Source organism: Cupressus sempervirens, chromosome 9 (genome assembly GCF_028749045.1).
Source record: "Cupressus sempervirens isolate cs-2001-9-10 chromosome 9, ASM2874904v1, whole genome shotgun sequence".
NCBI lineage: Eukaryota > Viridiplantae > Streptophyta > Pinopsida > Cupressales > Cupressaceae > Cupressus > Cupressus sempervirens.
In genome coordinates, this window is record NC_143126.1 from 365,344,721 (window position 1) to 365,367,656 (window position 22,936).

The 22,936-nt window shown below is 38.3% G+C and overlaps 1 protein-coding gene across 10 annotated transcripts in view; it reads right to left on the minus strand.

Annotated features, from left to right (window-relative positions):
* LOC149538810 (protein SEEDLING PLASTID DEVELOPMENT 1-like) overlaps positions 1-22,936 on the minus strand; it is a 228,623-nt gene that overhangs the window by 76,129 nt on the left and 129,558 nt on the right. For 6 of the 10 annotated variants that reach the window (XR_016356108.1, XR_016356109.1, XM_089800133.1 and 3 more), the window contains exons 5-6: positions 3,090-3,252; positions 2,697-2,941 (exon numbers count right to left, since the gene is read on the minus strand). Coding sequence is in view for 7 of the 10 variants with exons in the window: in XM_089800133.1 (XP_089656259.1) it covers positions 2,697-2,941; positions 3,090-3,252 (408 nt within the window). In the remaining 3 variants the exon portion in view is untranslated. The remainder of the gene's footprint in view (positions 1-2,696; positions 2,942-3,089; positions 3,253-22,936) is intronic. The other 4 variants (XR_016356110.1, XM_089800131.1, XM_089800128.1 and 1 more) reach the window with 1 other exon arrangement.

Sequence of the window (22,936 nt, forward strand, 5' to 3'; positions counted from 1 at the left end):
CACCTACAGCCAACTGGCATTTTTACAAATAGTTGGTATGCAAACTAACTAGTTGATAAATAATGATATTGAATTGCTTAAATGACACCAACAACTATTATCTTCTTAATTGCAATGAAATTTCTAATACAATGCTCATGAAATATGGCCAAGACTTTTTGCATTTACATGGATTACAAAAAATGATAATGTTGGTATAATGCACCTACAGCTGAAACTTATACACCTAAAAAGCAATACTAACAAAGGAACGTGGTTGTAGATGGCTGTAATAATTTTCTTCAATGATGCCCCTTCTGCTTTGCTTTTTCCAATTTGCTTTTTCGAACTGCTTTTCGGATTTGCTTTTTCGAACTGCTTTTCTAGACTTTTTTTTCGGACTGCTTTTTCGGCCTGCTTTTTTCAGTTCTGCTTTTTCAGACTGCTTTTTTCGGACTGCTTTTTCGGCCTTTTTTTCGGTTTTGCTTTTTAAAAAAATCAAACCCTCAATCAAATCTTTGTCCAAACTGAATATACCAATTTAGATCAGCATGAAGTCGCTAAGTACCATTTCCAATGTGCAACCCTTCAGAAGGTCTTTCACTTCCTCAGTTATGCAACCTCTTGAGAGGTATCGTTCTCAAGGATTATGTTGAATATTTGCAGACTATCAAGCTCCACAAATGCTCATAGAAGATGTAGTTGAGTTACCAAATCCCGTATATGCAAATGGGAGGCCAAGCCCTCTATTTATTCACTTTTCTAAAAAGTTACTAAGAACTTCTAGAAGCATCTATTATAAAATCTCATTATAATGCACTTTTATAATTAAATAGCTTTATTAAATAAAAAGTGCAACTCAACTTAGAATTATAACATGTAGGCTCCATATGATAAAATATAAATAAAATAATATCTCCAAGAGCATTATAAGCCATCCAAATACCAAATAAATGCCAAAATGACTCTCTCATCACTCCCATTTTCCTACGAGAATCTATAATAGGCAAATCCACGAACAATGCCATGTCGTACTAAAGAGGGGACATTACACTGACGGGCCCCTTTGGGAAGGTTCTTCGGGATGGTAAATGTATGACTTTGGATCATGGTTATAATCATCATTGGAAGCACTATGTAATCTCTTTGGCATATATGCGAACAATAACAGGAGTACTGCTGTGTTACATGTTCTTGTCTATTGTCTGTATGCATTAAACTATTTACCCCGTACGGTAAACAACCCTAACGTGGAGGACTGGTGTTATGCATTGGTACTTGTTTAGAAGCGTCTGGAGGAAGCCTTTAAGTCCATGGGCAGAATTAATTCATTCACCCTCTGCTTTTATCAGATTGTTCTTTGGGCATATGGTGTGCAGGTGAATTGGGTCTCAAAGAGCCTAATAGGGAGACGTGAAAGCTAATTTTGCACTCCGTACTCTTAATCAAATGCAAGCTTTTCAGGATGAAGTAATGCTGAAGAGATTGAAAGGGATCTTCCTGATTAATGATCTCAGGTTTTGGCAGTGCGTTGATGTGATTTTGGGCGAAGAATTTATAAAGGCGGACCATTGTTTCAGAATTAACATTTACATATCCTCAACATTCTTCAGAGGCCTCAAGGATTACACAAGCTTGTGTCAAGCCCCAATGGTCAAGGGAATTATCCCAATTATAGCAATGGCTGAACCAGGAGTGGGGTTGAGAGCAGGGGACAGAGTTTGGACTCTGGAGAGCAGTGGTGGGATCTACATTGAGTTTTAAGCCCTTTCTGATTTTGGGTTAATCAACAAGGGAGGAAGACTGGGGATTATGGGATATGCTGTTTGATTTTTTGCAGATCTAGTAGGAGGAGAAGTGTCTACTAGAACTGGAGAAAAGGAAACCCAAGAAGGCCCAGTAGGACACAAACTGCAGTTTGTTCATTCCCAAAATTCCAAAGACCCTATCTACGAGGTCAATGTCAGCAGGTAGGTGTTAGTGGTCATCTCTGTTAAAGTTTTTGCTTAAGGGATGGCACTGCTTTGCTTTCTCTAGTCTGTGAAAGCCAGTTTTTGTTAATGATGGGGCTTGCCAATCTGCTCTCTAAATTAGTATATCAGGTTTAGGTGTAGGTCTACCCATTTTGTATAGGTATGGGTATAATGTGAATTTTCAGTTAATAGTAGTTGTCCGTTTTGTATAGGCCCAGGCAGTAGTATTAAGGTTTGTGTTTGAAGTCAGTAGCAGCAGTGGATGGTGGTAGTGGCAGGAGGGATTTTCTAGTTAGTTCGGTTAGTTTCAGCTTCATGAAGAACTGTAATAAAGTACTTTACATAATTAATAAAACTATATATTTCCCTGATCAAGAAAAATATTGTGAAAACTAGTAGAAAATAAATGGAATGACAATTACTGTCCAAACATTAAGTTTGTTTTCCATTCTTGACGGATTTGTGAAAGTCTAAAATCAAATCCCTCTTTTCAGGTTGCTTAGCAGATGCACCAAGAAATCTTGTTTTGATCTTCAGTCATCAAGAATTTTTGCAGCAGCAATAAGGAAATATGTATTTCTGGATGCAATAAAATGTACTCAAGGTTTGGGTTTCTGCTAGCAATTAAATATGTTGTTATTTATCCTAAGTCAATACCAAATTATCTTTAAATATAGAATCTTTCTGGCATGAAACTTGAAAGAGGTCAATATAGGATGAAAGAGTCAAATTCCAGTAGCATACCTGATAAGTGTATAGGAGAAGTGGTGAGTCTTTGTCCCTCCAAAGTAGCCCAGGTCTACTTTTATGCTCAAATAGGTCATCATCATCACTCTTATCACACGTCTTGAGATCACAATCCAAATTTAAATATTCTGAGATTGTCTCTGTAGATTCGTTTACAAAGCCAAGTTCTTTTGTCAAAGCAGAATTTCCAACATTGTCCACCTTCATGTCCATCAGGCGGATCTCAAATAAGGGAGATTTCCCTATTTTCCAAATGATATGGACCATTCATGAGAGATATAAATCGATAAACAGAAGACTCTTTTGTTTCTTTTCCTTTTAAGTCCCCAGACTAAATCATGCATTATAAATTGTATATTCCAAATGAAAAGAGATAGAATGGATCCTTGCCTGCTAAAATGGCATCTACAGTTTCTTCCAGGCTGTGATGAACTCTGCATTCAGTTCTTGATGTCATTTCAACAGCATAAAGAAATGCAGCTGGCCCTTTTCTCTCTAGTATAGTCTTTTGGACTCCTCTCCTCTTTGCTTCATCATCACCTAGTGTAACACTCTTAAACCATAGACAAATGCAAATATTGATTACAAGAAAAGAATGAAAAACACTAACCATAAAACCATTTACAGAACATAAAAAAAGATATTAAGCAGATTTGTTTTGGTTTGAACTTTGAACTCGAGCATCACAGAATATCAACAAATGCAAGTCAGATTCAATTTCCATACAATGTCACTGTATTGCACAGATATTACAGCCTACATAGTCTCAGCTGGAAACTTTGAAGCTTCTAGAATATACAGAAGATTTTCCTTTTACTGTGTTATGAATCTACCCTATAATTGTATAGTAATCGCTATGCCTTGGCAAAAGGCTCTCCACCTGGAAATTGGGATTGGTTTTGATAGCACCACCAAAAAGTATATTACAGATTTAGTAAAATCACTCAGAAGCCACATCCTTTCATTTTTGGCCACGCTATGTTTAAAAACTCTTTGTTATGTGGACAGAAGATTAGGTATGCAATCTATATGTACTTACCATAACCCTATCCTGTTGTTAAGGAATTATTTTGAAGGAATGAGCATAAGCACCAAGCAACCTGTGGGAGCATTACTAGGACAAAAATACAAGAAGACTGCTGATAAGTGCAGACACCAATAATTGGGCAATGGCCAGCACAACAACCTTTAATATTCAATGTCGAATAAAATTAATATAAAATAAAATACTCAACTATGTCTTTCATCTTATAAAATTTTAGGACATTTCAAACTTGAGGTTACTCTTTGAGGCACTGTCCAACAATTGGATCTCGTCTTGTAGTTTTCCCCTAAGTATTCCATAAATAAATGATTTTTGTTAGTCAATGAATTGTTCATTTATAGTTGAAGAAAAATAAATTCTCCTCTCAATTCAGCTAGAATCAATAAGTGCAGTAAATAAATACAAGATTATTCTAACTATAGATTGTAAACTTGGCGAGTCCCCAAGAACTCCTGAATTTTCTCTGCCCTGTGATGTGCCCTTTTTAGTAGGTGCGAGGGGCATGGTAGTGTTAGCTCATCATTGTGACCTTCGTGAGCTAACAACTTGATTTGAGGGTCTTTCGTGATCGACTTGCAATTTATAGTAACTTAGTATGGGCTAGTTTCCATTTTTGGCATGGCAGTTGGGCACTATATATTACCAGTGTTACTTCTACATTTTAGTGGGTCACTTGATGATTTATAACTTATTATGACTATTGGTCATTATTGGGGTTATTTAATTAAGTTTTACTTAATTAAATACATTATGAACATAAGTTGTATGTTTTATCAAAAGTGCAATATGGCACCTAGAGGGAATTAATTAACGATTATTCAAATTAAGTGAAAAGCAAGTTATGATTTGAGAGAAAAGTGTGAAGTTGAAGACAGTAGCCGTTGTGTACTGGAGAAGCTATTTGGATAAATTATTATAAATGCAGCTCTAGAAACCAAATTGATCCATCCTTTGCATATTGTTTTTTGTGAATTCTTCTTCAGGTTGCTACACTTTGAGTTGGTTGTCTGAATGCCAATGAGTTGTGTTGGTTAATATGGTATATTGCAGCGATTGTGGTTGGAATTGAAGAATGACTTAGAGAATGGGTTCAACATTAGAATTCTGTAGATCCTTGCTAGTTTAGGCGTCTTACATATTAGCAGATCCCAGCAATTTTGAGGAGGCTGCATTGGAAATTGTGTTGGCTGTCATGGATCAGAGGGACGGTACCCTAATAGGCAGTGATAATCATTTTTGGGGGCTGCAATTTCCTTTTTCTGGCCTGTGTCTATAATTAGAGGCTTTGGCTTTATCTTGGAAGGTCAAGCACTGCATTCATTAGACCAATGTCAACCATTTCTGAGGATCATCAACATAATTTCTGATATGCCAAATTCATTACATATTTCTGAAATAATAAAGTGTTGCATAAATTAGGTATACTTTGCATTGTAAGTATTTTCATATTAACATACAGTGAATGATGCCAGATGTGCAAACTTCGAAAACTGCATTTTCAATTTCTATGCAATTTAACCATTTCAATTTCTGAGAAAATTTGAAAAAAGCATATGTTGTCAAAAACCAAAAAAAATTGCAAAAACTAAAAAACATTAATTCTCCAGCATAATCGAGAAAGATTCTTTACAGTGGTATCAGAGTGGTTTCCTGCTATCCTTCAGGTGTTGGATTCATACATGCAGCCACAGAGATTTATTCCAGGGGTTCATTATACTTGCTGAGGTAGAGCTTCACCACCAGGTGAAGGGGAATAGGGAATTCAGTTTGGCACCATGGGAGATAGAAATGCAGGTAATGATGATGATAGAAGGCTAGAGTGTTATTCAGGAACATTGTAGCTGGTCAACACCAGGTTGCTAATGTTCTTCAGCAGCTCTTTGACACCCTACAGTGCATTTCTTTACCCAGGGGTTGTAGCAAAGACAAGAGTACTAGGAGTGTTTCAGTGAGTTCACATAAGTCTAGAGCTAATTGTAGATTTAATCCCACAGGTATACATGACAGGCCTGCGCGTCCTACTTTCTTGAGGCTTGAGTTGGATGAGGCCAGTGTTGAGGTTGAGACAACATCTTTTACTGATGATGTGTTGGCTCTACATGCAAAGTGGGGTGCTTTACCACCATATGTGAAACAACACCTGAAATTTGACAGGTTTATGAGTTAGAAGAGAGAACATTCCAAAGGCAGACCTGATGGGAGACAAAAGCATAAAAACTATGTTTTGAAACAGCTAGAGAATGGGTTTACAAGCTCAACACATACCTCGCATTGCATCCTATGTCTAAAGAGGATGCTATCCGGTTTGCTATGCTACATTTGGATGCATAGGCTATGATTGGTGGTACTGTAGGTTAGTTTCTTTACACCATGATCACATCACTTTATATCAGGAGTTTGTGGATAGACTGGAAAAGAGATTTGACAGGAAGGACCCACAAGTTAGCACAGCTTAGGTGGACTGGTGGCCTTGAGGCCTTTATCAGAGAATTCAGCTTATATCAGTGGTGTTTTATGGCATTCAAAGAGGAGGCATATGATGCTATTTATAGAGGGTTTGGTTGAGCCACTTAGGGGTTGGATTAAGTCTCTTGATCCACCCACCTTGCAAGAAGCTATAAAGAAAGCAAGGAATTTGGAAATAACTACTTGACGAAGTAAAATTCCTTCTAAACCATCTACTTCCCCTTATGACAGCAAGGCAGCTCCAAAGACAGCAGAAAATGCAAATTCAAAGAGGCCTGTGGCAGCCCCTTTCAGGAAACACTTAATGATGAGAAGCATGAGTGTCTTCTGAAGTCTAAAGGCGAAAATAGGCTTATGGAGTGGTTTTATGAGGTTGAACATAGTTCTGATTTTGTGGGAGAGCCAGCTGATCACGTGGAAGAAATCATTTAAGGGGTAATTAATGATGAGAAGGTTGATGATGATTCCCACCTTAAGGTAGCATATCTCTTTAGCATGAAAAAAGAGGGATCTTTCAAGATGTGGGGCCTCTTAGTAGGACATCATGTTATTGCATTGTTGTATACAAGAACTACTCACAACTTTATAGATTCACAGTTGGTATACAGGAGGGGTATACAAACTGAAGATTTTGAAGGCATTAGAGTTAAGGTGGCGGATGGTTACACACTGTCATATAACATGATGGTTTCTGAGCTTCCCATGAAGTTGAATAATTATGAATTCAAAGATGCTTTTTATGTTGTTGACATATGAGGCACTGATGTGGTTTTAGGCATGAGCTTGTTACATGCTATTAACGCTTTTTATCTCAGCCTTTGAGGACATGGAAATGAAGTTTGAAATTAATGACAATAAACACATTTTTAAGGCCATAAGACAGAGTAATCTAAAGGAGATTTCTTTTGGATATATGCGGAGTCTCATTAGGAACGATGCAGTAGAGTGGACAGCAGAGTGTAGGTTGTTACCCGCTTAGGATGAAATAGGGGAACCAGCTTAGCACCTAGATATACAGTAGCTTAGAACTAAACACTTTAAAGTGTTTAGTGACTTACCAATAGACAACGCACCTGATAGAGGCATAGAGCATGTCATTGAGCTTGAGGGAGGCACTAAGCCCATCATGATCACTTCTTACCAGCACCCCAAGTGCCTAAAAGATGAGATTGAGAAAACTATTTGGAAGTTTCTAGCTATGGGGCATATCAGACCGAGTAAGTCCCCTTTTGCTTCATGTTTTGGTAAAAAATAAAAGGATGGTATGCTCAGTATGTGTATTGATTACCGGATGTTGAACATAAGAACCATGAAGAGTCGGTATCCGATCTCACACATTGATGAGTTGATAGATGAGTTACATGGTGCATGCTACTTCTCTAAAATTGATTTGAGATCAAGGTATTAAATCAAAGTTCGGGAGCAGGATGTTGAGAAGACAACGTTCAAATGCTATTGTGGTCACTTTGAGTTCTTGGTCATACCTTTTGGTTTGACTAATACTCCTACTACATTCCACTCCACCATGAACAGAGTTTTCCTCAACCAGCTGAGGAGGTTTGTTCTAGTTTTATTTCATGATATCCTTGTGTACAGTAAGACGTGGGATGATTACATTGCTCATTTGGATACAGTTTGGGATATTTTGGATGGAACTTCCTTGTATGCCAAGGAGTCCAAGTGTGCTTTGGGTGTGACTGAGTTGTTATATATTGGTCATTTTATTAGTGCAAAGGGAGTTTGCATAGATTCTAGTAAGCTTCATGCTATACTAGATTGGCTGCAATGTCCCCTTTTTGACAGGCACCAGCTACTTATTTTATTTTAGCCTTTATTTTCCCCGGAAGCTAAAAAGGAAGAAATAAGGGGGAAAAGATATATTAAATTAATTACTTATAAGGTTACTAAACAATGAAATATTAAAAAGTAACTTTATATTTAATTGATTTAATATTAAAATGACTAACATAATAAAATATCAAAAAGTCACTTAAAAGAATAAAGTGTTGGATTCCTCTAGAAGCTTCTTGGAGTTGCTTGTGAAATATTTATAAGGAGCCTTTGGGGGGTCATTTTACACATCTTGAGTTGCATATTCATCTATTGTGCTGAGAGCCTTAGTGCTTGCATACTTACCTAAGGGTTTGAAGACTCTAAGGTGCCAATTTCGGTTGTGAGATATCAACTCTAGTTGGGAGTGGAGGCATTGGTATTCAGCCAATTCATTTGTGATTAATTGGGAGATAATATTTAGTGATTTTTGTTCAGCTCGTGCATCTAATTTTTGACATCAGTTGGCAAGGAGAAAGGTTTCAATTTTCGCAGCGGATCCAAAAAAGCAATCCGAAAAAGCAAAGCGAAAAAGCAATCCGAAAAAGAAAATCCAAAAAAAGCAATGCCAAAAAGCATGTCATCTCAACTACTTATTCCAGGTTCTTTTGGTATTTACATTTGGCAATTGTAGATGGATACATTTGACAAGTAATATATGTCTTTTTGTTACCAAAGTATTCAATCATTATAAACATTGAAGTATTGAAGGGAAATCAACTTAACTCAGCTGTTCAGTTTGTATGCCAAGTAAAAACATCTCATTGCATAGTCATTCATAGGATGCATGCCAAGTGTTTGTGAAAAAACCTCTTGGCTGTAGGTGTGCATTTTACATCATAATTTCATGTACTTGCATTTGGAAAATAATAAAAAGAAGTTGCATATCACTTTGATTTCCAATTAGTTATTTTGCAATCATTTGTATTCATCAATATCATTGACATTCAAAAATCATAGCAAAACAACAAACATCAGCAAACTGAGGCTGCAAGGGAAGTGTTTGACAAAATTCCTAAGGCAAAAAAACAGGGATAAAACTTCAAAAATTGTCAAGGCACTTTACATAGGCCCAAGCCAAAAAACCTGACATAGCTTAGAGGGTTTATTGGTGTGTGCTTTCTACCATAGATTTGTTGTTGGGTTCTCTCGGCATGCAACTCCTCTCATGGATTTGACCCGTAAGAGTGCTTTTGAGTGGACCTCTCAAACACAGGAGTTCTTTGAGAAGTTCAAACAGATTATTACATCATGCCCAGTTCTAGCATTGCCATATTTTTCTCAACCATTTGAGTTACATTGTAATGCCTCTGGTGAAGGCATTAGAGTTGTTCTTTCCCAGGGTAGTCACCCTATTTCCTTTGAAGGTAGGAAACTTAGGGGTCCTAAGAGAGATTTTAGTGTTTATAACAAGGAGATATTAGCCATAGTGCTACCTTAGCCAAATTCAAGCAATATTTAGTTGGCAATAATTTTTGTATTGAAACTAATCATAACAGCTTGAAACATTTCCTTGGACAGTGGGATCTTAATGAGAGACAACAGAAGTTGGTCAACAAACTTCAATCTTATGATTTATATATTTCCTATATCAAGGGTACTAAGAATGTGGTTGTTGATGCACTCTCGCAGAGACCTCATTTTTATGCTTTGATGGAGATATCTAAGGATTACATATACTTGATCCTTGTCGAGTATGCTAGAGATCAATGGCCATCTAGTATTATTGATGGGTCTATATAAGACAACATTCGCACTCTTGTAAATGAGCCGATCATTTACAATAGAAGGATATTGTTGGTCCTAGGATCAAGTGTCAAGTAGGTTGTAATGAGGACCTTTCATGATTCACCTTTAGCTAGACATCTTGGATTCTTTAAAACCTACAGACGGGTTCGGGAGAGATTCACTTGGAAAGGCCTAAAGTCAGATATTCATTAGTATGTTAGAGAGTGCTATGTTTGTCAACAAAAAAAATAGGAGCATCCCAATTCAACTGGATTACTATAGCCACTTCCCATTCCTAAGAGGAAGTGGGAATGCTTGTCCATGGATTTTATTGTGGGTATGCCGAAAGCCCAGGACAGAGATTGTATATATATAGTGGTAGATTGCTCAAAAAATATGGGCACTTCTTTCCTATCAATGCTACATTTTCAATGACACAGGTAGCTGAGTTAATCTTCCGACAAGTTTTCAAAGTGCATACACTAGAGTATTGTGAGTGACCGAGATAGTTGTCTTGTGAGTTACTTTGGCGAAAATTTGTTTAAGCTATATGGGATAAAGTTGAGTCCGAGTACCAATTACAACCCTCAGACTGATGGTTAGACTGAGATTGTTAATAAATGGGTGGAAGGCTATCTTCGAAACTATGTGTCTACATAGCAGCGAGCCTGGATGAAGTGGACATACTTGTGTGAGTATTGGTATGATTCCGCTCACCATATGTCTATTCAGATGACTCTTTTCAAAGCCCTGTGGTATGATCCTCCGAGTTTTATGGATTTTTTGTTTAGTGATGATAGAGTTCAGAGTTCCCAATGTAGGTGACTTGTTGCAGGATAGTTAGGATATTATGAGGACTCAAAAGGATAATACTGAGAAGTCTAAGAATAAAAAAATGCAATATTGTTGATCAACGAAGATTTTGTTGCTCTTTCTCGGCTGGTGATGTGGTATATTTGATGTCGCACCCATACAGGCAGTCATCTATTTCTAAAGAGCGAAGCTGAGAAGCTCAAGCCTCACTATTATGGTCATTCCTGTGTTGTCCTATGGGTAGGCGAGGTAGCTTATGAGTTTGATATGTCACAGTGGAGTAAATAATGTGTTCCATGTATCATGCCTCAAGAAGGCGTTAGGCAGGCACCTTGTCCCGTCTTCTATTTTTCCACCCCTGGATGATGAGGGGAAGTTGAGTTAATTCCTAAGGCTATTTCAGATACTCGGGATAGCCATTTGCACAAGAGAATCATCAGGGAGTTTTTGGTGAAATGGCACAGCTTACCTATTGAGGATGCTACTTAGCAGTTAGAAGATATTCTTCAGCATCAAGGATTGCGATTGCTTGAAGACAAGCAATCTTGGGAAGGGAGGACAATGATGTCCCCTTTTTAGTAGATGCAAGGGGAATGGTAGTGTTATCTCATCATTGGGCCCCTCGTGAGCTAACAACTTGATTTGAGGGTCTCAAGTGATAGACTTGCTATTTATAGTAAGTCAGTATGGAGTTTGGACTAGTTTCCATTTTTGGCATAGCAATTGAGCGCTACATATGATTAGTGTTAATTTTGCATTTGAGTGAGTGACTTGATGATTTATGGGCTATTATGACTATTGGTCATTATTGAGGTTATTTAATTAATTATTAATTAAATACATTATGAACAAGAGTTGTAATTTTTTATTAAAAGTGTAATATGGCGTGTAGAACGAATTAGTTAATGATTATTTAAAGTTAAAAGCATGCCTAAATGAAAAGAAAGTTATGATTTTAAGTGAAAAGTGTGAAGTTGAAGACACTAGCCGTTGTGTATTGAAGAAGCTATTTAGATAGATTGTTTGTGAATTGATGTTTGAATGAGTACAGTGGTTTGGAAAATTGCATGCTGAAAGAATTGTGAATTCTTCTTTATGTTGTTGCACTTTGAGTTCGTTGTCTCAACACCAATGAATTGTGCTGGTTAATATGGTATATTGTAGCACTTGTTGTTGGAATTGACGAACGACATTTGCAAAGCATTGCTAGTTTGGGCATCTTACACATTAGCAAATACAGCAATTTTGTGGAGGTTGCCTTGGAAATTGTCTTGGCTGCCATGGATCAAAGGGATGGTACCCTAACAAGCAGCAATAATCATTTTTGGGGGCTGCAACTTTTTTTTCTAGCCTATGTTTGCAACTAGACGCTTTGGCTTTGTAATGTCCCCTCTTCCTTGGATGTCGAATCCTACTATCAATTGTTAGTAGAATATTGAAATTTGCATGTAAACATATTAGAAGCATTGGATTAGTGGTTATTAAACTAAAATTCTACTCCGACTACCCCTCCTTATCCCTCGGAAACGATCTTTCTCAAACCACCTAACCCTCTAATGAGGAACTATATCTCGATTAGATGATTATCATTAAAAGAGCGTCTTCCTTAGGCCTCTTTGGGATCTCTGGGAATATTACTTGGTAGAGATCCCACCTCTACCAAGTCTCTTGTCTCTGACATATGCATATGTTTGACCACTACTACAATATATATATTGTCTCAAAGAGATTCTCTACAAATCTCTCTCTAGGATTCCAATTTGGAATCCTGACATTCGATTACAAATGCCCTCTAGTCTCTGAGTTCTCTCTATAAGAACTCGACATTCATTTAGAATGCCCTCTATCAAGTTTAACTCGATTTCTCTAATGATAGTTACTCCTCAAAAAAGTAATATGGAACTATTATTAATAATAACGACGTTATTGTACCTCTATTCTCTGTCGTGTGACTAATCACAATATATGCACTTGCTTGTGTACAGTGATGGGAAAAAAAAGTCTTACTTTATTGCTCTAGTCTAGTATGGAGGCTCTGCACACGCTATTCCCAAATATATCAAACTTGGTTTTAATATATTCTCAGCCTATTTGCTAGGATCGCCCTCTCTTGGTATCTCTATTATTCTCCGATAGGAAAGGTTATATACTATCTCTATAACCATTACTAGTATTCGTCACCTAACTGTTCCATCCGACTTCTCAATGTGTCATCCGATGGTTGGGTCACTATTTGTACACTATCTATATCAATGTATCTTGATTATGTGAACTTCCCTTTTCTGGAGGATGTCTACGTACTTCCTATGATCATATATTTATTCCCACTTTGTCTTGCTATCGTGGTTCTTGCTTCAAATATTTCCTTGTATAGATGGTATATTAAGTCTATTGTCCTTGTTTACTACCCCCCTTTTGCAGCGGGGGATAAAGATTGTACATCCTTGCTTGTTGTAGATGTAGCTTGTAGATATAACTCTTATTCGAAGTGTAGTTGTGGTCTACAACGGGCTTCTATGTCGAGCATGCCAGTTAGACTCTGACTATCTTCTTTCCTCTACTAGCTAATGATTTCATCTTTCTATGTTATATAATTGGATTCAATATGAACATAAGTGTTTTTTCTGTAGTTGATACTATCTTTGTTCCCGTGTTCGGTCTTTTCCCAATTCTCTTCTTATTTCATTCACCTTTTCTAGTCTTGACGTGGCTCTCATGTGGATTGTCTTTCTTTTGTTTCTAAGGCTACTTGTCATCTCTGCTCTTCCATCTATTCTCTTTGATGTTTGTCTTAGACTTCTCTACTAGGTCGTGCCACCCTGCGGTAGAGGAATTGTATTTGATTTCTTGCACTTCTCTAACTCTTCGTCTGCATTCTTTACTGGCTCAGTATAATCAGCCACATCACTGACTTTCTAGTGTCATGATTAGTAGTGAGACTTATGTGCTTCTATGCAATAATCAATAATACCTCAAATTTCCTTCACAAATTCAGCCAGCTTGTAAGAATTTGCCTAAGGCCAAAATTCACCCAGAAACTAAGAACTCAAACACAAGCACACAATAGACCAAGAGAGAGAGAGAGTATGATCAAAATGATGATATATTTAATATGTCATGATTAAGAGTACACTAGGAGTGCCTGTATATAAAGGCCTCTCAGGAAGCACCTAGAATGTCTCTAGAAACAACCAGAAGATAAGACAACTAAGCACCTTATCCAACACTCTAGATGAATGGATAAGAATGACAAAGTGTCATATGTGTGTAGAAGATTCCTTTCTTGTAGACAGCATGTGCTTAAAAGAGGTGCGGACTCCCTGTGATGTCATCATGACATCTCACAAGAGTGCACAAACTCCTAAGTGTCTCACAAATAAAATAATGCAAAATAATTAAATAATGCATAAACCTAAGTAAAGTTAAGTGTAATAAGTAAATACTTATTTACACCAACACCCCCCCTTAAGTGCAACTTAGGGAATGCCCTTAAGCTTACGAACTAGGATGAAGATGCATAATGGGTCCCGACTACTAGGCCATATTAAGTACCCATGTACATAATGAAAATGCAATCTCTCATAAAGCGGAAAAAGAGGGAAAACCTCATGGGAAAAACCCTCCCCCAAAAAGAGAGATAAATAAGGATGCATTGATGGATGGAGTAATCAAAACCCCCCCATTACGACATACATCCAATATATACATAAGAGAAGGAAAGAAGGAAGAGAGACAGAATAGGCTCCCCCCACAAAAGAAGAATGCCAACAAGTGAAAGCCGCTCCAATGAAGAAGCTAGTCCATGAATGCAGAATGGTGTTCCTCCCCTTAGGAAGAAACAAAGGCAAAGATACACTCCTAAAGATGTATGGTTGTCCTGAAACCTACTCAAGTATCCTTGTACTGATGGTGAAGTTCACCCCTTCCAACTGTGCTGAAAAGAACGAATGCAGATCAGTCAAGGATGTCTGTTGAACCTGTTCCACTAAACCATCTGTCTCCTCAACTAACAAAGAGACCTCCACTAATTGCTATTCATAAGGATCCACAATCACGCCAACCTGTATAGATTGATCATGTAGAGAATGGACATGAGGGTCAGAGTGAGCCCTCGCAACAACTGTAGAAGGATCACCTTCATCAATGAGAAGATGTAAGTCCTCAAGTCTGTCTCCCAAGTCAACTGAAGCTGGAGCTGGAAGACAATATGTACCATGCTATGTTGGACCTTTCACTGTGGCAATATAAGCATGTGGGCTGGACTGATGTGACCTCTCACTGCAACTGTCGATAGAATGCCACGTGTCTGAACCTATTGAAGCACTATCATTGGTGTCACTATCAGTTTCCACTGTGTATGATGTGCGGAGAGGAGTAGAGGATAAGCTTGGTGAACTTTCCTCAAAGTGAACATCCTTCTCTACAAAGATCTCATGTGTCTTTGGATCCATCAGTCTGTAAGCCTTCACATTGTCTTGGAAGATAGGTTTGCCCATGCTGGACAACCGAAGACTCTAAGGTGACTCACAACCGGTTTTCTACTGCACCATGCCTCAAAAGGAGTCTCGCCATCTAACGCTGGATGAGGAGACCTGTTAAGTATGTGAGTAGCACTGCTAATGGCTTCAACTTCAAGTGTAGGATCGAGAGACTTGGCCTTTATCATGCAATTTGCCATGGTCTTGAGAGTCCTAATCCTCATAGCTACAACATCTATCTTGTGCGGACTAAATGCTAGTGAGTTCTGAAGATCAATCCCCTCAATTCTGCAAAAGTTCTTAAGTCTTCTGTCTACATATCTATTCTCATTGTCCACTCGTAGTACCTTGATGGCTTTTCTTGACTTGTGTTGAACATGAGTCTTGAAGTCTTGAAGCTTATGAACCACTTCATTCTTATGATGAAGAAAGAAGACCCAAGTAAATCTTGAAAAGCCATCAACAAATGTGAGTATGTAGTGGCCTTGGCTGACTGAAGTCACTACAAAGGGTCCTGCTAATACCATGTGAACTAGCTGAAGAACAACTGGAGCTCGAGAAGACTTCCCTTTATCATACTTCTCCTTGAGATTTATATCCACTGAACATGATGAATATTCTCCCTTAGAAAAGCTGATACTAGGTAGACCCTTGACCATGTGTTTTGAGCAAATTTGCTGAAGAGAGCGGAAATCAAGGTGACCAAACCGCTCATGCCATAAGTTGATTTGTGAAGTAGAGTGAGTTAACAAGGCTTGGGAAGGACTATTAGGCACAAAGTGGGAGAAGGAATAAAGCCTCTTGTCATCATTGACTTTCTCCACTACAACCAATGAATCATCTCTGAGACTTCGCACCATCACTGAATCTGGAAGGTACTCAACTTTATGACCATCTCCAAGGTGAGTGATTTGGTAAACTGATAGGAGATTGGAGCTTAGGTTTGTAACATAGAGAACATCTTTGAATTCCCCATTTTCCATTTCCACATGTTCTTTCCCTTCAACTTCCATTTTAGTATCATCTCCCACGAAGATGTGTGGTACCTTTGACTGCTTCAATAAAGAATAGTCTTCCTTTGAAGAACTCATATGATAGGAGACACTTGAGTCCAGTATCCATTCCAAAGAAGAACTTGAGTTTGCCATAAGTGCTTGACCTTTACCTTTTGAAGAGGTTGGAGTAGAATCCTTGGAAGTACCTGGCACTTGAATCTTGTTCTTCTTAAGTAGATTTTCTAACTCATCGATTCTTTTTGTTTTGTAATGATGCTCGTCATGATTTGGCTTTTTGCAATATGCACAAAAAAGTTTGTCCTCCTTTTCATTACTTCCCTTTTTGTTTGAAGAAGTATTGCCTTGTTGAGAGGAGGATTGTTGTGTCTCAAATTGTGTTTTCTACTTCCACTGCTTCTTCTTGTTGTTGCTTTTCCCTCCTTGACTTGATTTGTGATCATCACTAGCCACCAAGGCTTTGGTCTTAGATGACTTGAGAAGTCCAAAATCCACCAAGTGAGATTGTTCAACAATCAACATGTCTGCAAATGCATCAAAGGAAGGCTTGAGGTAAGCAGATCCCATGGTCAACCTGTGAGTATTAAAACTCAAAACAAAGTTAGCATACTTAGAAGGCAGCCGCTTCAAGATGTGATGAATCAACCTATCATCCTTCATGGGATTTCCACAATCTTTTAGAAGTGCCCTATACTCATTGACTTTGATGATGTAATCCTGAATTGTGTCATAATTCTTAGGATCCAAGAGAAGTAGATCATCCTCAATCTGAAATCCCTTTTCTTCATCCACTTTACCATACAATTTTTCAAGTTTATCCCAAGCTTCTTTAGAGTTTGAACAATTTTTAATGTGAAAGAAAAGATCCCCTTGTACACAACTCCTGATAACACCTAAAGCCTGTCGGTCTTGATTTTGCCAATCAATGAGTTCTTTAGCATCAGTAGATTTGGTAATTGTACCATCAACATAAAGACTAAATCCTTTTTCCATTAATCTACTCCATGCAATATCTTTCCATGTAGAATAGTTGTGTGAAGTTAGAGGACATTTAAAACCCATGATGCAAAAATGAAAAGAGCACAATATAGAGACACAAAAAACACAGTACACCCCCCTTTTCATTCAATCAAAAGACCCCCCAAAAAAGATGCTGTTGGCACTTTATAAGTAGTGCGTTTACAATGGGCCACTTGTCAAAATGAACAAAGTGGACTTTCTAATTTTGCTTTTACAACTACCTTATGAGGCTAAAATCTATCACTTAAGCACTGTAGCTCAGATTTACAACAATTCTGAAAAAGAATTGAAGCTTTACAATGCCGAAAAAGGCCTACTTTTGAAAGTGAGAAATTGGTCCACACAACCCTAGAATCTGACTTCAGAGCTGAAAAGTAGACAAAAAAATATGCACTTGCAAAAAAAATGGAACCTGACAAAGTGATCAGGCCTGTACAAAGCTTTTGAAGTTGCAAAACGCAAGATTATGCTGGTACAGTCGCCAAAAAATGCAATTTCTGCAAAAGCTGTGCACCAAAACAAGAAAACAACACCACCACTAGAAAATGGAAGAAATCCTACCCAATTTCAAAAAATATTGCACCTGAATCGGAGTTCGGATGTCCAAGATATGGGCTCGCAAAGTCAAGCTGCCAAACTGAAAAGCAATCTGAAGAGGGGTTTGTAGCAAAAACTGCGATGCTAAATTTGACGGTCAAACGGCCGTCACTGTAATTATAAATTGCTTGAAAATGATGGTCAAACGACCGTCAATTTTAACACAGTACACTGCTAACGTCAACAAAAAATCTATGTTGTCCTAATGACGTGCCCGCTGACTGGATGTGTCCATACTGTACGAAACGTATGGATGATGATGTGGCAATACAACTCGAGTTCCACGGGTGACGTGGCAGTCCCGGATATGGAGGAGTTGCTGAGTTAGGAAAGCTGCTGACGTGTACCCAGTAAAATCGCACCACGTGTCAGGGACAAAACAATCCGCGCGTTGACATTTTTAAAGCGGGAGTTGTGAAAACAATGGTGCCGGATGATGGAAACAGCCCTGTCAGGAAACGAAATCTGCGCCGGTAAAAATGCAAAGTGCCAGAAAACCATGATCAATGTTTTAAAAAACCCACGCCTAAAAACCTTGCATGCGCTCGGAATATTCATTGATGAGTCCGAGGTTTTAACACGCGTGGGGTTGCCTGAAAACTCAGAGGCTGGTGCCATCAACACATGCGGGACTCGGGAAGATTATGGTGCGGGCCAGAAAGCACGATTGCTGCCGGGATTTCTTCAAACAGCCAGAGTTCTTGCCGGAAATAACAATCAAATGTGTGGAATGTTGAAACAACGAACAGGAAAATTTATTGCCGGCGGGGGATAAAAAGATTATCCCACATTGATTGGGGTTAGTGCTTATAGCGCTCTTTAAAAGTAGGAGCTCGTGGAGGTTTCAAACAAAGAGCCCACGAAGTGTGGCAAGGGCTCGACTGCCGGAGTTGTAATAAAGGGCTCGGTCCGGTAAAAATTGAAGCCGGAATTTGTCTAGTGGGTGTTCGGATTTGAATGGGGTGTAGTTGCAAGTACAGCCCGAATATTGAATGAACCCACCGAATTAATAATGCCCTACAAATGCGATAATATCGCCACCAAAAATACAGAGCTGAGCCAGAGTGTCACTACTCGGTTTAGCAAAAAAAATTTCTCTGCTAGGGCAATTAATAAATCTGAAAATGAAATTCGAAAAAAATGCCCAAAATTGCAAAGATGCATGCAGATCTAAAAATTAAATAATCAGATCAATAAATTGACCATACCCAAATTGCAAATCGGGGCCTCCGGGTTCCGATTTGCAAAAAAAATTTGTCTCACGATCAACTATGGCTGAAGATAGGCGTATTTATAGCCGATTTTTACCAAATCAGCATTCCGGACGCAATGGTGAGGTTAGATCTACTACTGGACTCTCCCAAATTCTGCAATACTCTAGAGTCGAGTTGCGGTGATAAAACAAGTGTGGTCTCGAACGGCTATGTGATGAGAAAGTCTCCAAGTTGCTCTAATACCATGTAAAAATTTGCCTAAGGGCAAAATTCACCCAAGAACTAAGAACTCAAACACAAGCACACAGTAGACCAAGAGAGAGAGTATGATCAAAATGATAATATATTTAATATGTTATGATTAAGAGTACACTAGGAGTGCCTATATATAAAAGCCTCTCAAGAAGCACCTAGAATGTCTCTAGAAACAACCAGAAGATAAGACAACTAAGCACCTTATCCAACATTCTAGATGAATGGATAAGAATGACAAAGTGTCATATGTGTGTAGAAGATTCTTGTGTTGTAGACAACATGTGCTTAAAAGAGGTGCGGACCCCTTGTGATGTCATCATGACATCTCACAAGAGTGCACAAACTCCTAAGTGTCTCACAAATAAAATAATGCAAAATAATTAAATAATGCATAAACCTAAGTAAACTTAAGTAAGTGTAATAAGTAAATACTTATTTACTTAAGTAAACTTAAGTAAGTGTAATAAGTAAAACCCTCTCCTTAGAAACAGTAGCAATAGTCAGGAGGAATGACAAATCGTATACCTCAGCACAATTTGCCATCCAATCCTGGAATAATTCTCAAAATTGAATCTACAATACTTCAGCTGTAGATCCCAAACCCTTATACTTCAGCAAGGGCACAAAAATCAAAGCTTCATAAGTGCCACAAAGACAACAAAGAAAGATAAGATAATCAAATAATTGGATGCTTTACTCATCAAATGGGCTCATATTTATAATATCCAAATGGCACAAAGTTTTCCAAATGAACTTCACTTAAGAAGCTTCCCACACACAACATTAAAATATAATAAAGTGTCATTAATATAATTTATTAGTTGCTTCTTATGATTAAGAGTACACTAGGAGTGCCTATCTATAAAAGCCTCTCAAGAAGCACCTAGAATGTCTCTAGAAACAACCAGAAGATAAGACAACTAAGCACCTTATCCAACATTCTAGATGAATGGATAAGAATGACAAAGTGTCATATGTGTGTAGAAGATTCTTGTGTTGTAGACAACATGTGCTTAAAAGAGGTGCGGACCCTTTGTGATGTCATCATGACATCTCACAAGAGTGCACAAACTCCTAAGTGTCTCACAAATAAAATAATGCAAAATAATTAAATAATGCATAAACCTAAGTAAACTTAAGTGTAATAAGTAAATACTTATTTACTTAAGTAAACTTAAGTAATTGTAATAAGTAAAACCCTCTCCTTAGAAACAGTAGCAATAGTCAGGAGGAATGACAAATCGTATACCTCAGCACAATTTGCCATCCAATCCTGGAATAATTCTCAGAATTGAATCTACAATACTTCAGCTGTAGATCCCAAACCCTTATACTTCAGCAAGGGCACAAAAATCAAAGCTTCATAAGTGCCACAAAGACAACAAAGAAAGATAAGATAATCAAATAATTGGATGCTTTACTTATCAAATGGGCTCATATTTATAATATCCAAATGGCACAAAGTTTTCCAAATGAACTTCACTTAAGAAGCTTCCCACACACAACATTAAAATATAATAAAGTGTCATTAATATAATTTATTAGTTGCTTTTGGCTCCAAGTTCTTGTTAACACAATTTAAAACTTTTCGTCCCAGTTCTAACGAGCTATGATACTAAGGTGACCAACCAACAACATCAAAAACAACAACCTCAGCGTATTTAGATGAATAATAATAATAATTCACCGATCTTGCGAAAACAACTTAAGAAGCATCAGAATCGAAATCTAACAACACCAAAGTGATTCTGATGATGAAAGACAATGAATGAACTTGATAGAGTGACTTACTATAAATAGACGCTCCCTCCAAGATTCTTGGAGCCCAAACTGGAACCCCAAAATAAAAACTGAGAGCATAACACAACTTCTCTAACTCAATTGGGCTCATTGGAACCAACAATTTGATTTACTATAAATAGTAAGTCCCTCAAATGAATCCAAAACACACCATAGGCTACTGAAAAGTCTACAACCCCACAACTGAGACCCTTAAATCCCACTATCAGCTCACGAGGGTCGCGATGGTGAACTAACCAAGTCAACTATAGGAACCTGATGAAAATGGGGACATTACAGACCTCCCTCCCTAAGATTGCTTGTCCCTAAGCAATCGCGGAGCAAAATGAACATCACAGTTCACCTAGACCCCATTGGTAGAACTACATACTATCCATGTTGTGTACAAGCAACTCCTACAGCACCAACACCCAAATAACGAACATCACCATCAAAATCATCTGAAAACTGAACCTAGGCACTGATGAAGGCAATAACTCATTGAAACTCAACCCAACTGACATACCAACTCTATCCACTCCCGAGTCTCCATCAAACTAACACTCACACCCAACTGCACTGTGGAGATGGTAACAACCATAGGTACCTGAATCACTATCATCAACTCCAACCACTGATAAAGTGTCCTGGGTGCGTGGATCCTACAAGAGGTCTGACTTGCGGCTGTTGATCCCATCCGTAGAAGATGGTGCTAACTCATCCCATAATAGATGGTATGAAATTGGAGCTAACCCACACCAATGTGAAACCAAATCCTCTACCTATGGGTCAAAAGAACAATGATGAGCACTCCTCACAATGTAATGTCGATAAAAACTCCCAATCTCTGTCAAGGGCTCATCAGTATCAAACTAGGAATCAAATCATGGCTCTTATCTCTAAATTCGAACTATTGGTTGGACAGGATATTGGGAAACCTTCTCAGCAAAGCCAACCTTAAAATCCCTGTGAGGAAGCATAGTAGACAGAATCTCTACAATCTTTCCCACGAACCTTGAAATAACACGAGAGCCTCAGACAAATTGTATGAATCCTCTTGCACATCAAACTCTCCAAAAGATACTCCATGAAAGACTCTGTGCAATAGGAATTATATGTGGAAACATTAGCCTGCTCCATTGCGACCCACAAGTGATCCCTCTAAAAATGTGGCACTACAAACTGTCCAATGGTTCCATCTGTATGAAATGAAAAAATAGATCTGCTTCCCGCAAAAGGAAAGCAAATCACCATGATAGCTTGTCTTCGCTGATGCCCTCACCTCCTTCATACCTACTGCACCCATATGTTGGATGAATGTGTCGGCCACATTATCACGTCCATCATCCCCAACCATAGAAGCAAACTCACCACCAACCATAATATGCAACTGGAGAGGACCAGGGGCTAGTGTAGTCCGAACGTGCTCTGACTCCACAGTCACCTTATCCAATCGTGACTGTAACTCCTGAATAGCCAACTGAGTACATTAAAGAGAGTCCACAGTCACCTCAAGCTCTTGCGTGAGCTCAACCACCTTCTCTTTCTCTAACAATCTCTCATAATAAGTGCTACCCCACTCAAGAAGGTAATCCCTGTCAGCAACTAGCTGCAAATAGTTAAGCTTCAAGAACCTAACAGCCTCTCGAAGTGCATGAACCTCTGCTAGAGAAAGAGTACTATTACCATACTCATCAAACATAGGAGCACCTCAACCAAATGTAGCCAGCATTTAACAAATCGCATCATAATGCTTGAAAGATGAAGAGATGTCACTTTTACTCACCTTTAATTGACTTGTCACATGATGCCTCTGTAACCCCTGCCTCCTATGCAAGCTCTCTGTCTCACTAATTACACTGTGATAGGAAACCGAATCAGAACTACCCACCACAAGATCAGTCACTACATGTGTGCTATCGACCTTGCACAACTCTACATTTGAGATACAACTACCATGCACCTCAATCAACTCCTCATCTGAAGAAATGGAAACCCT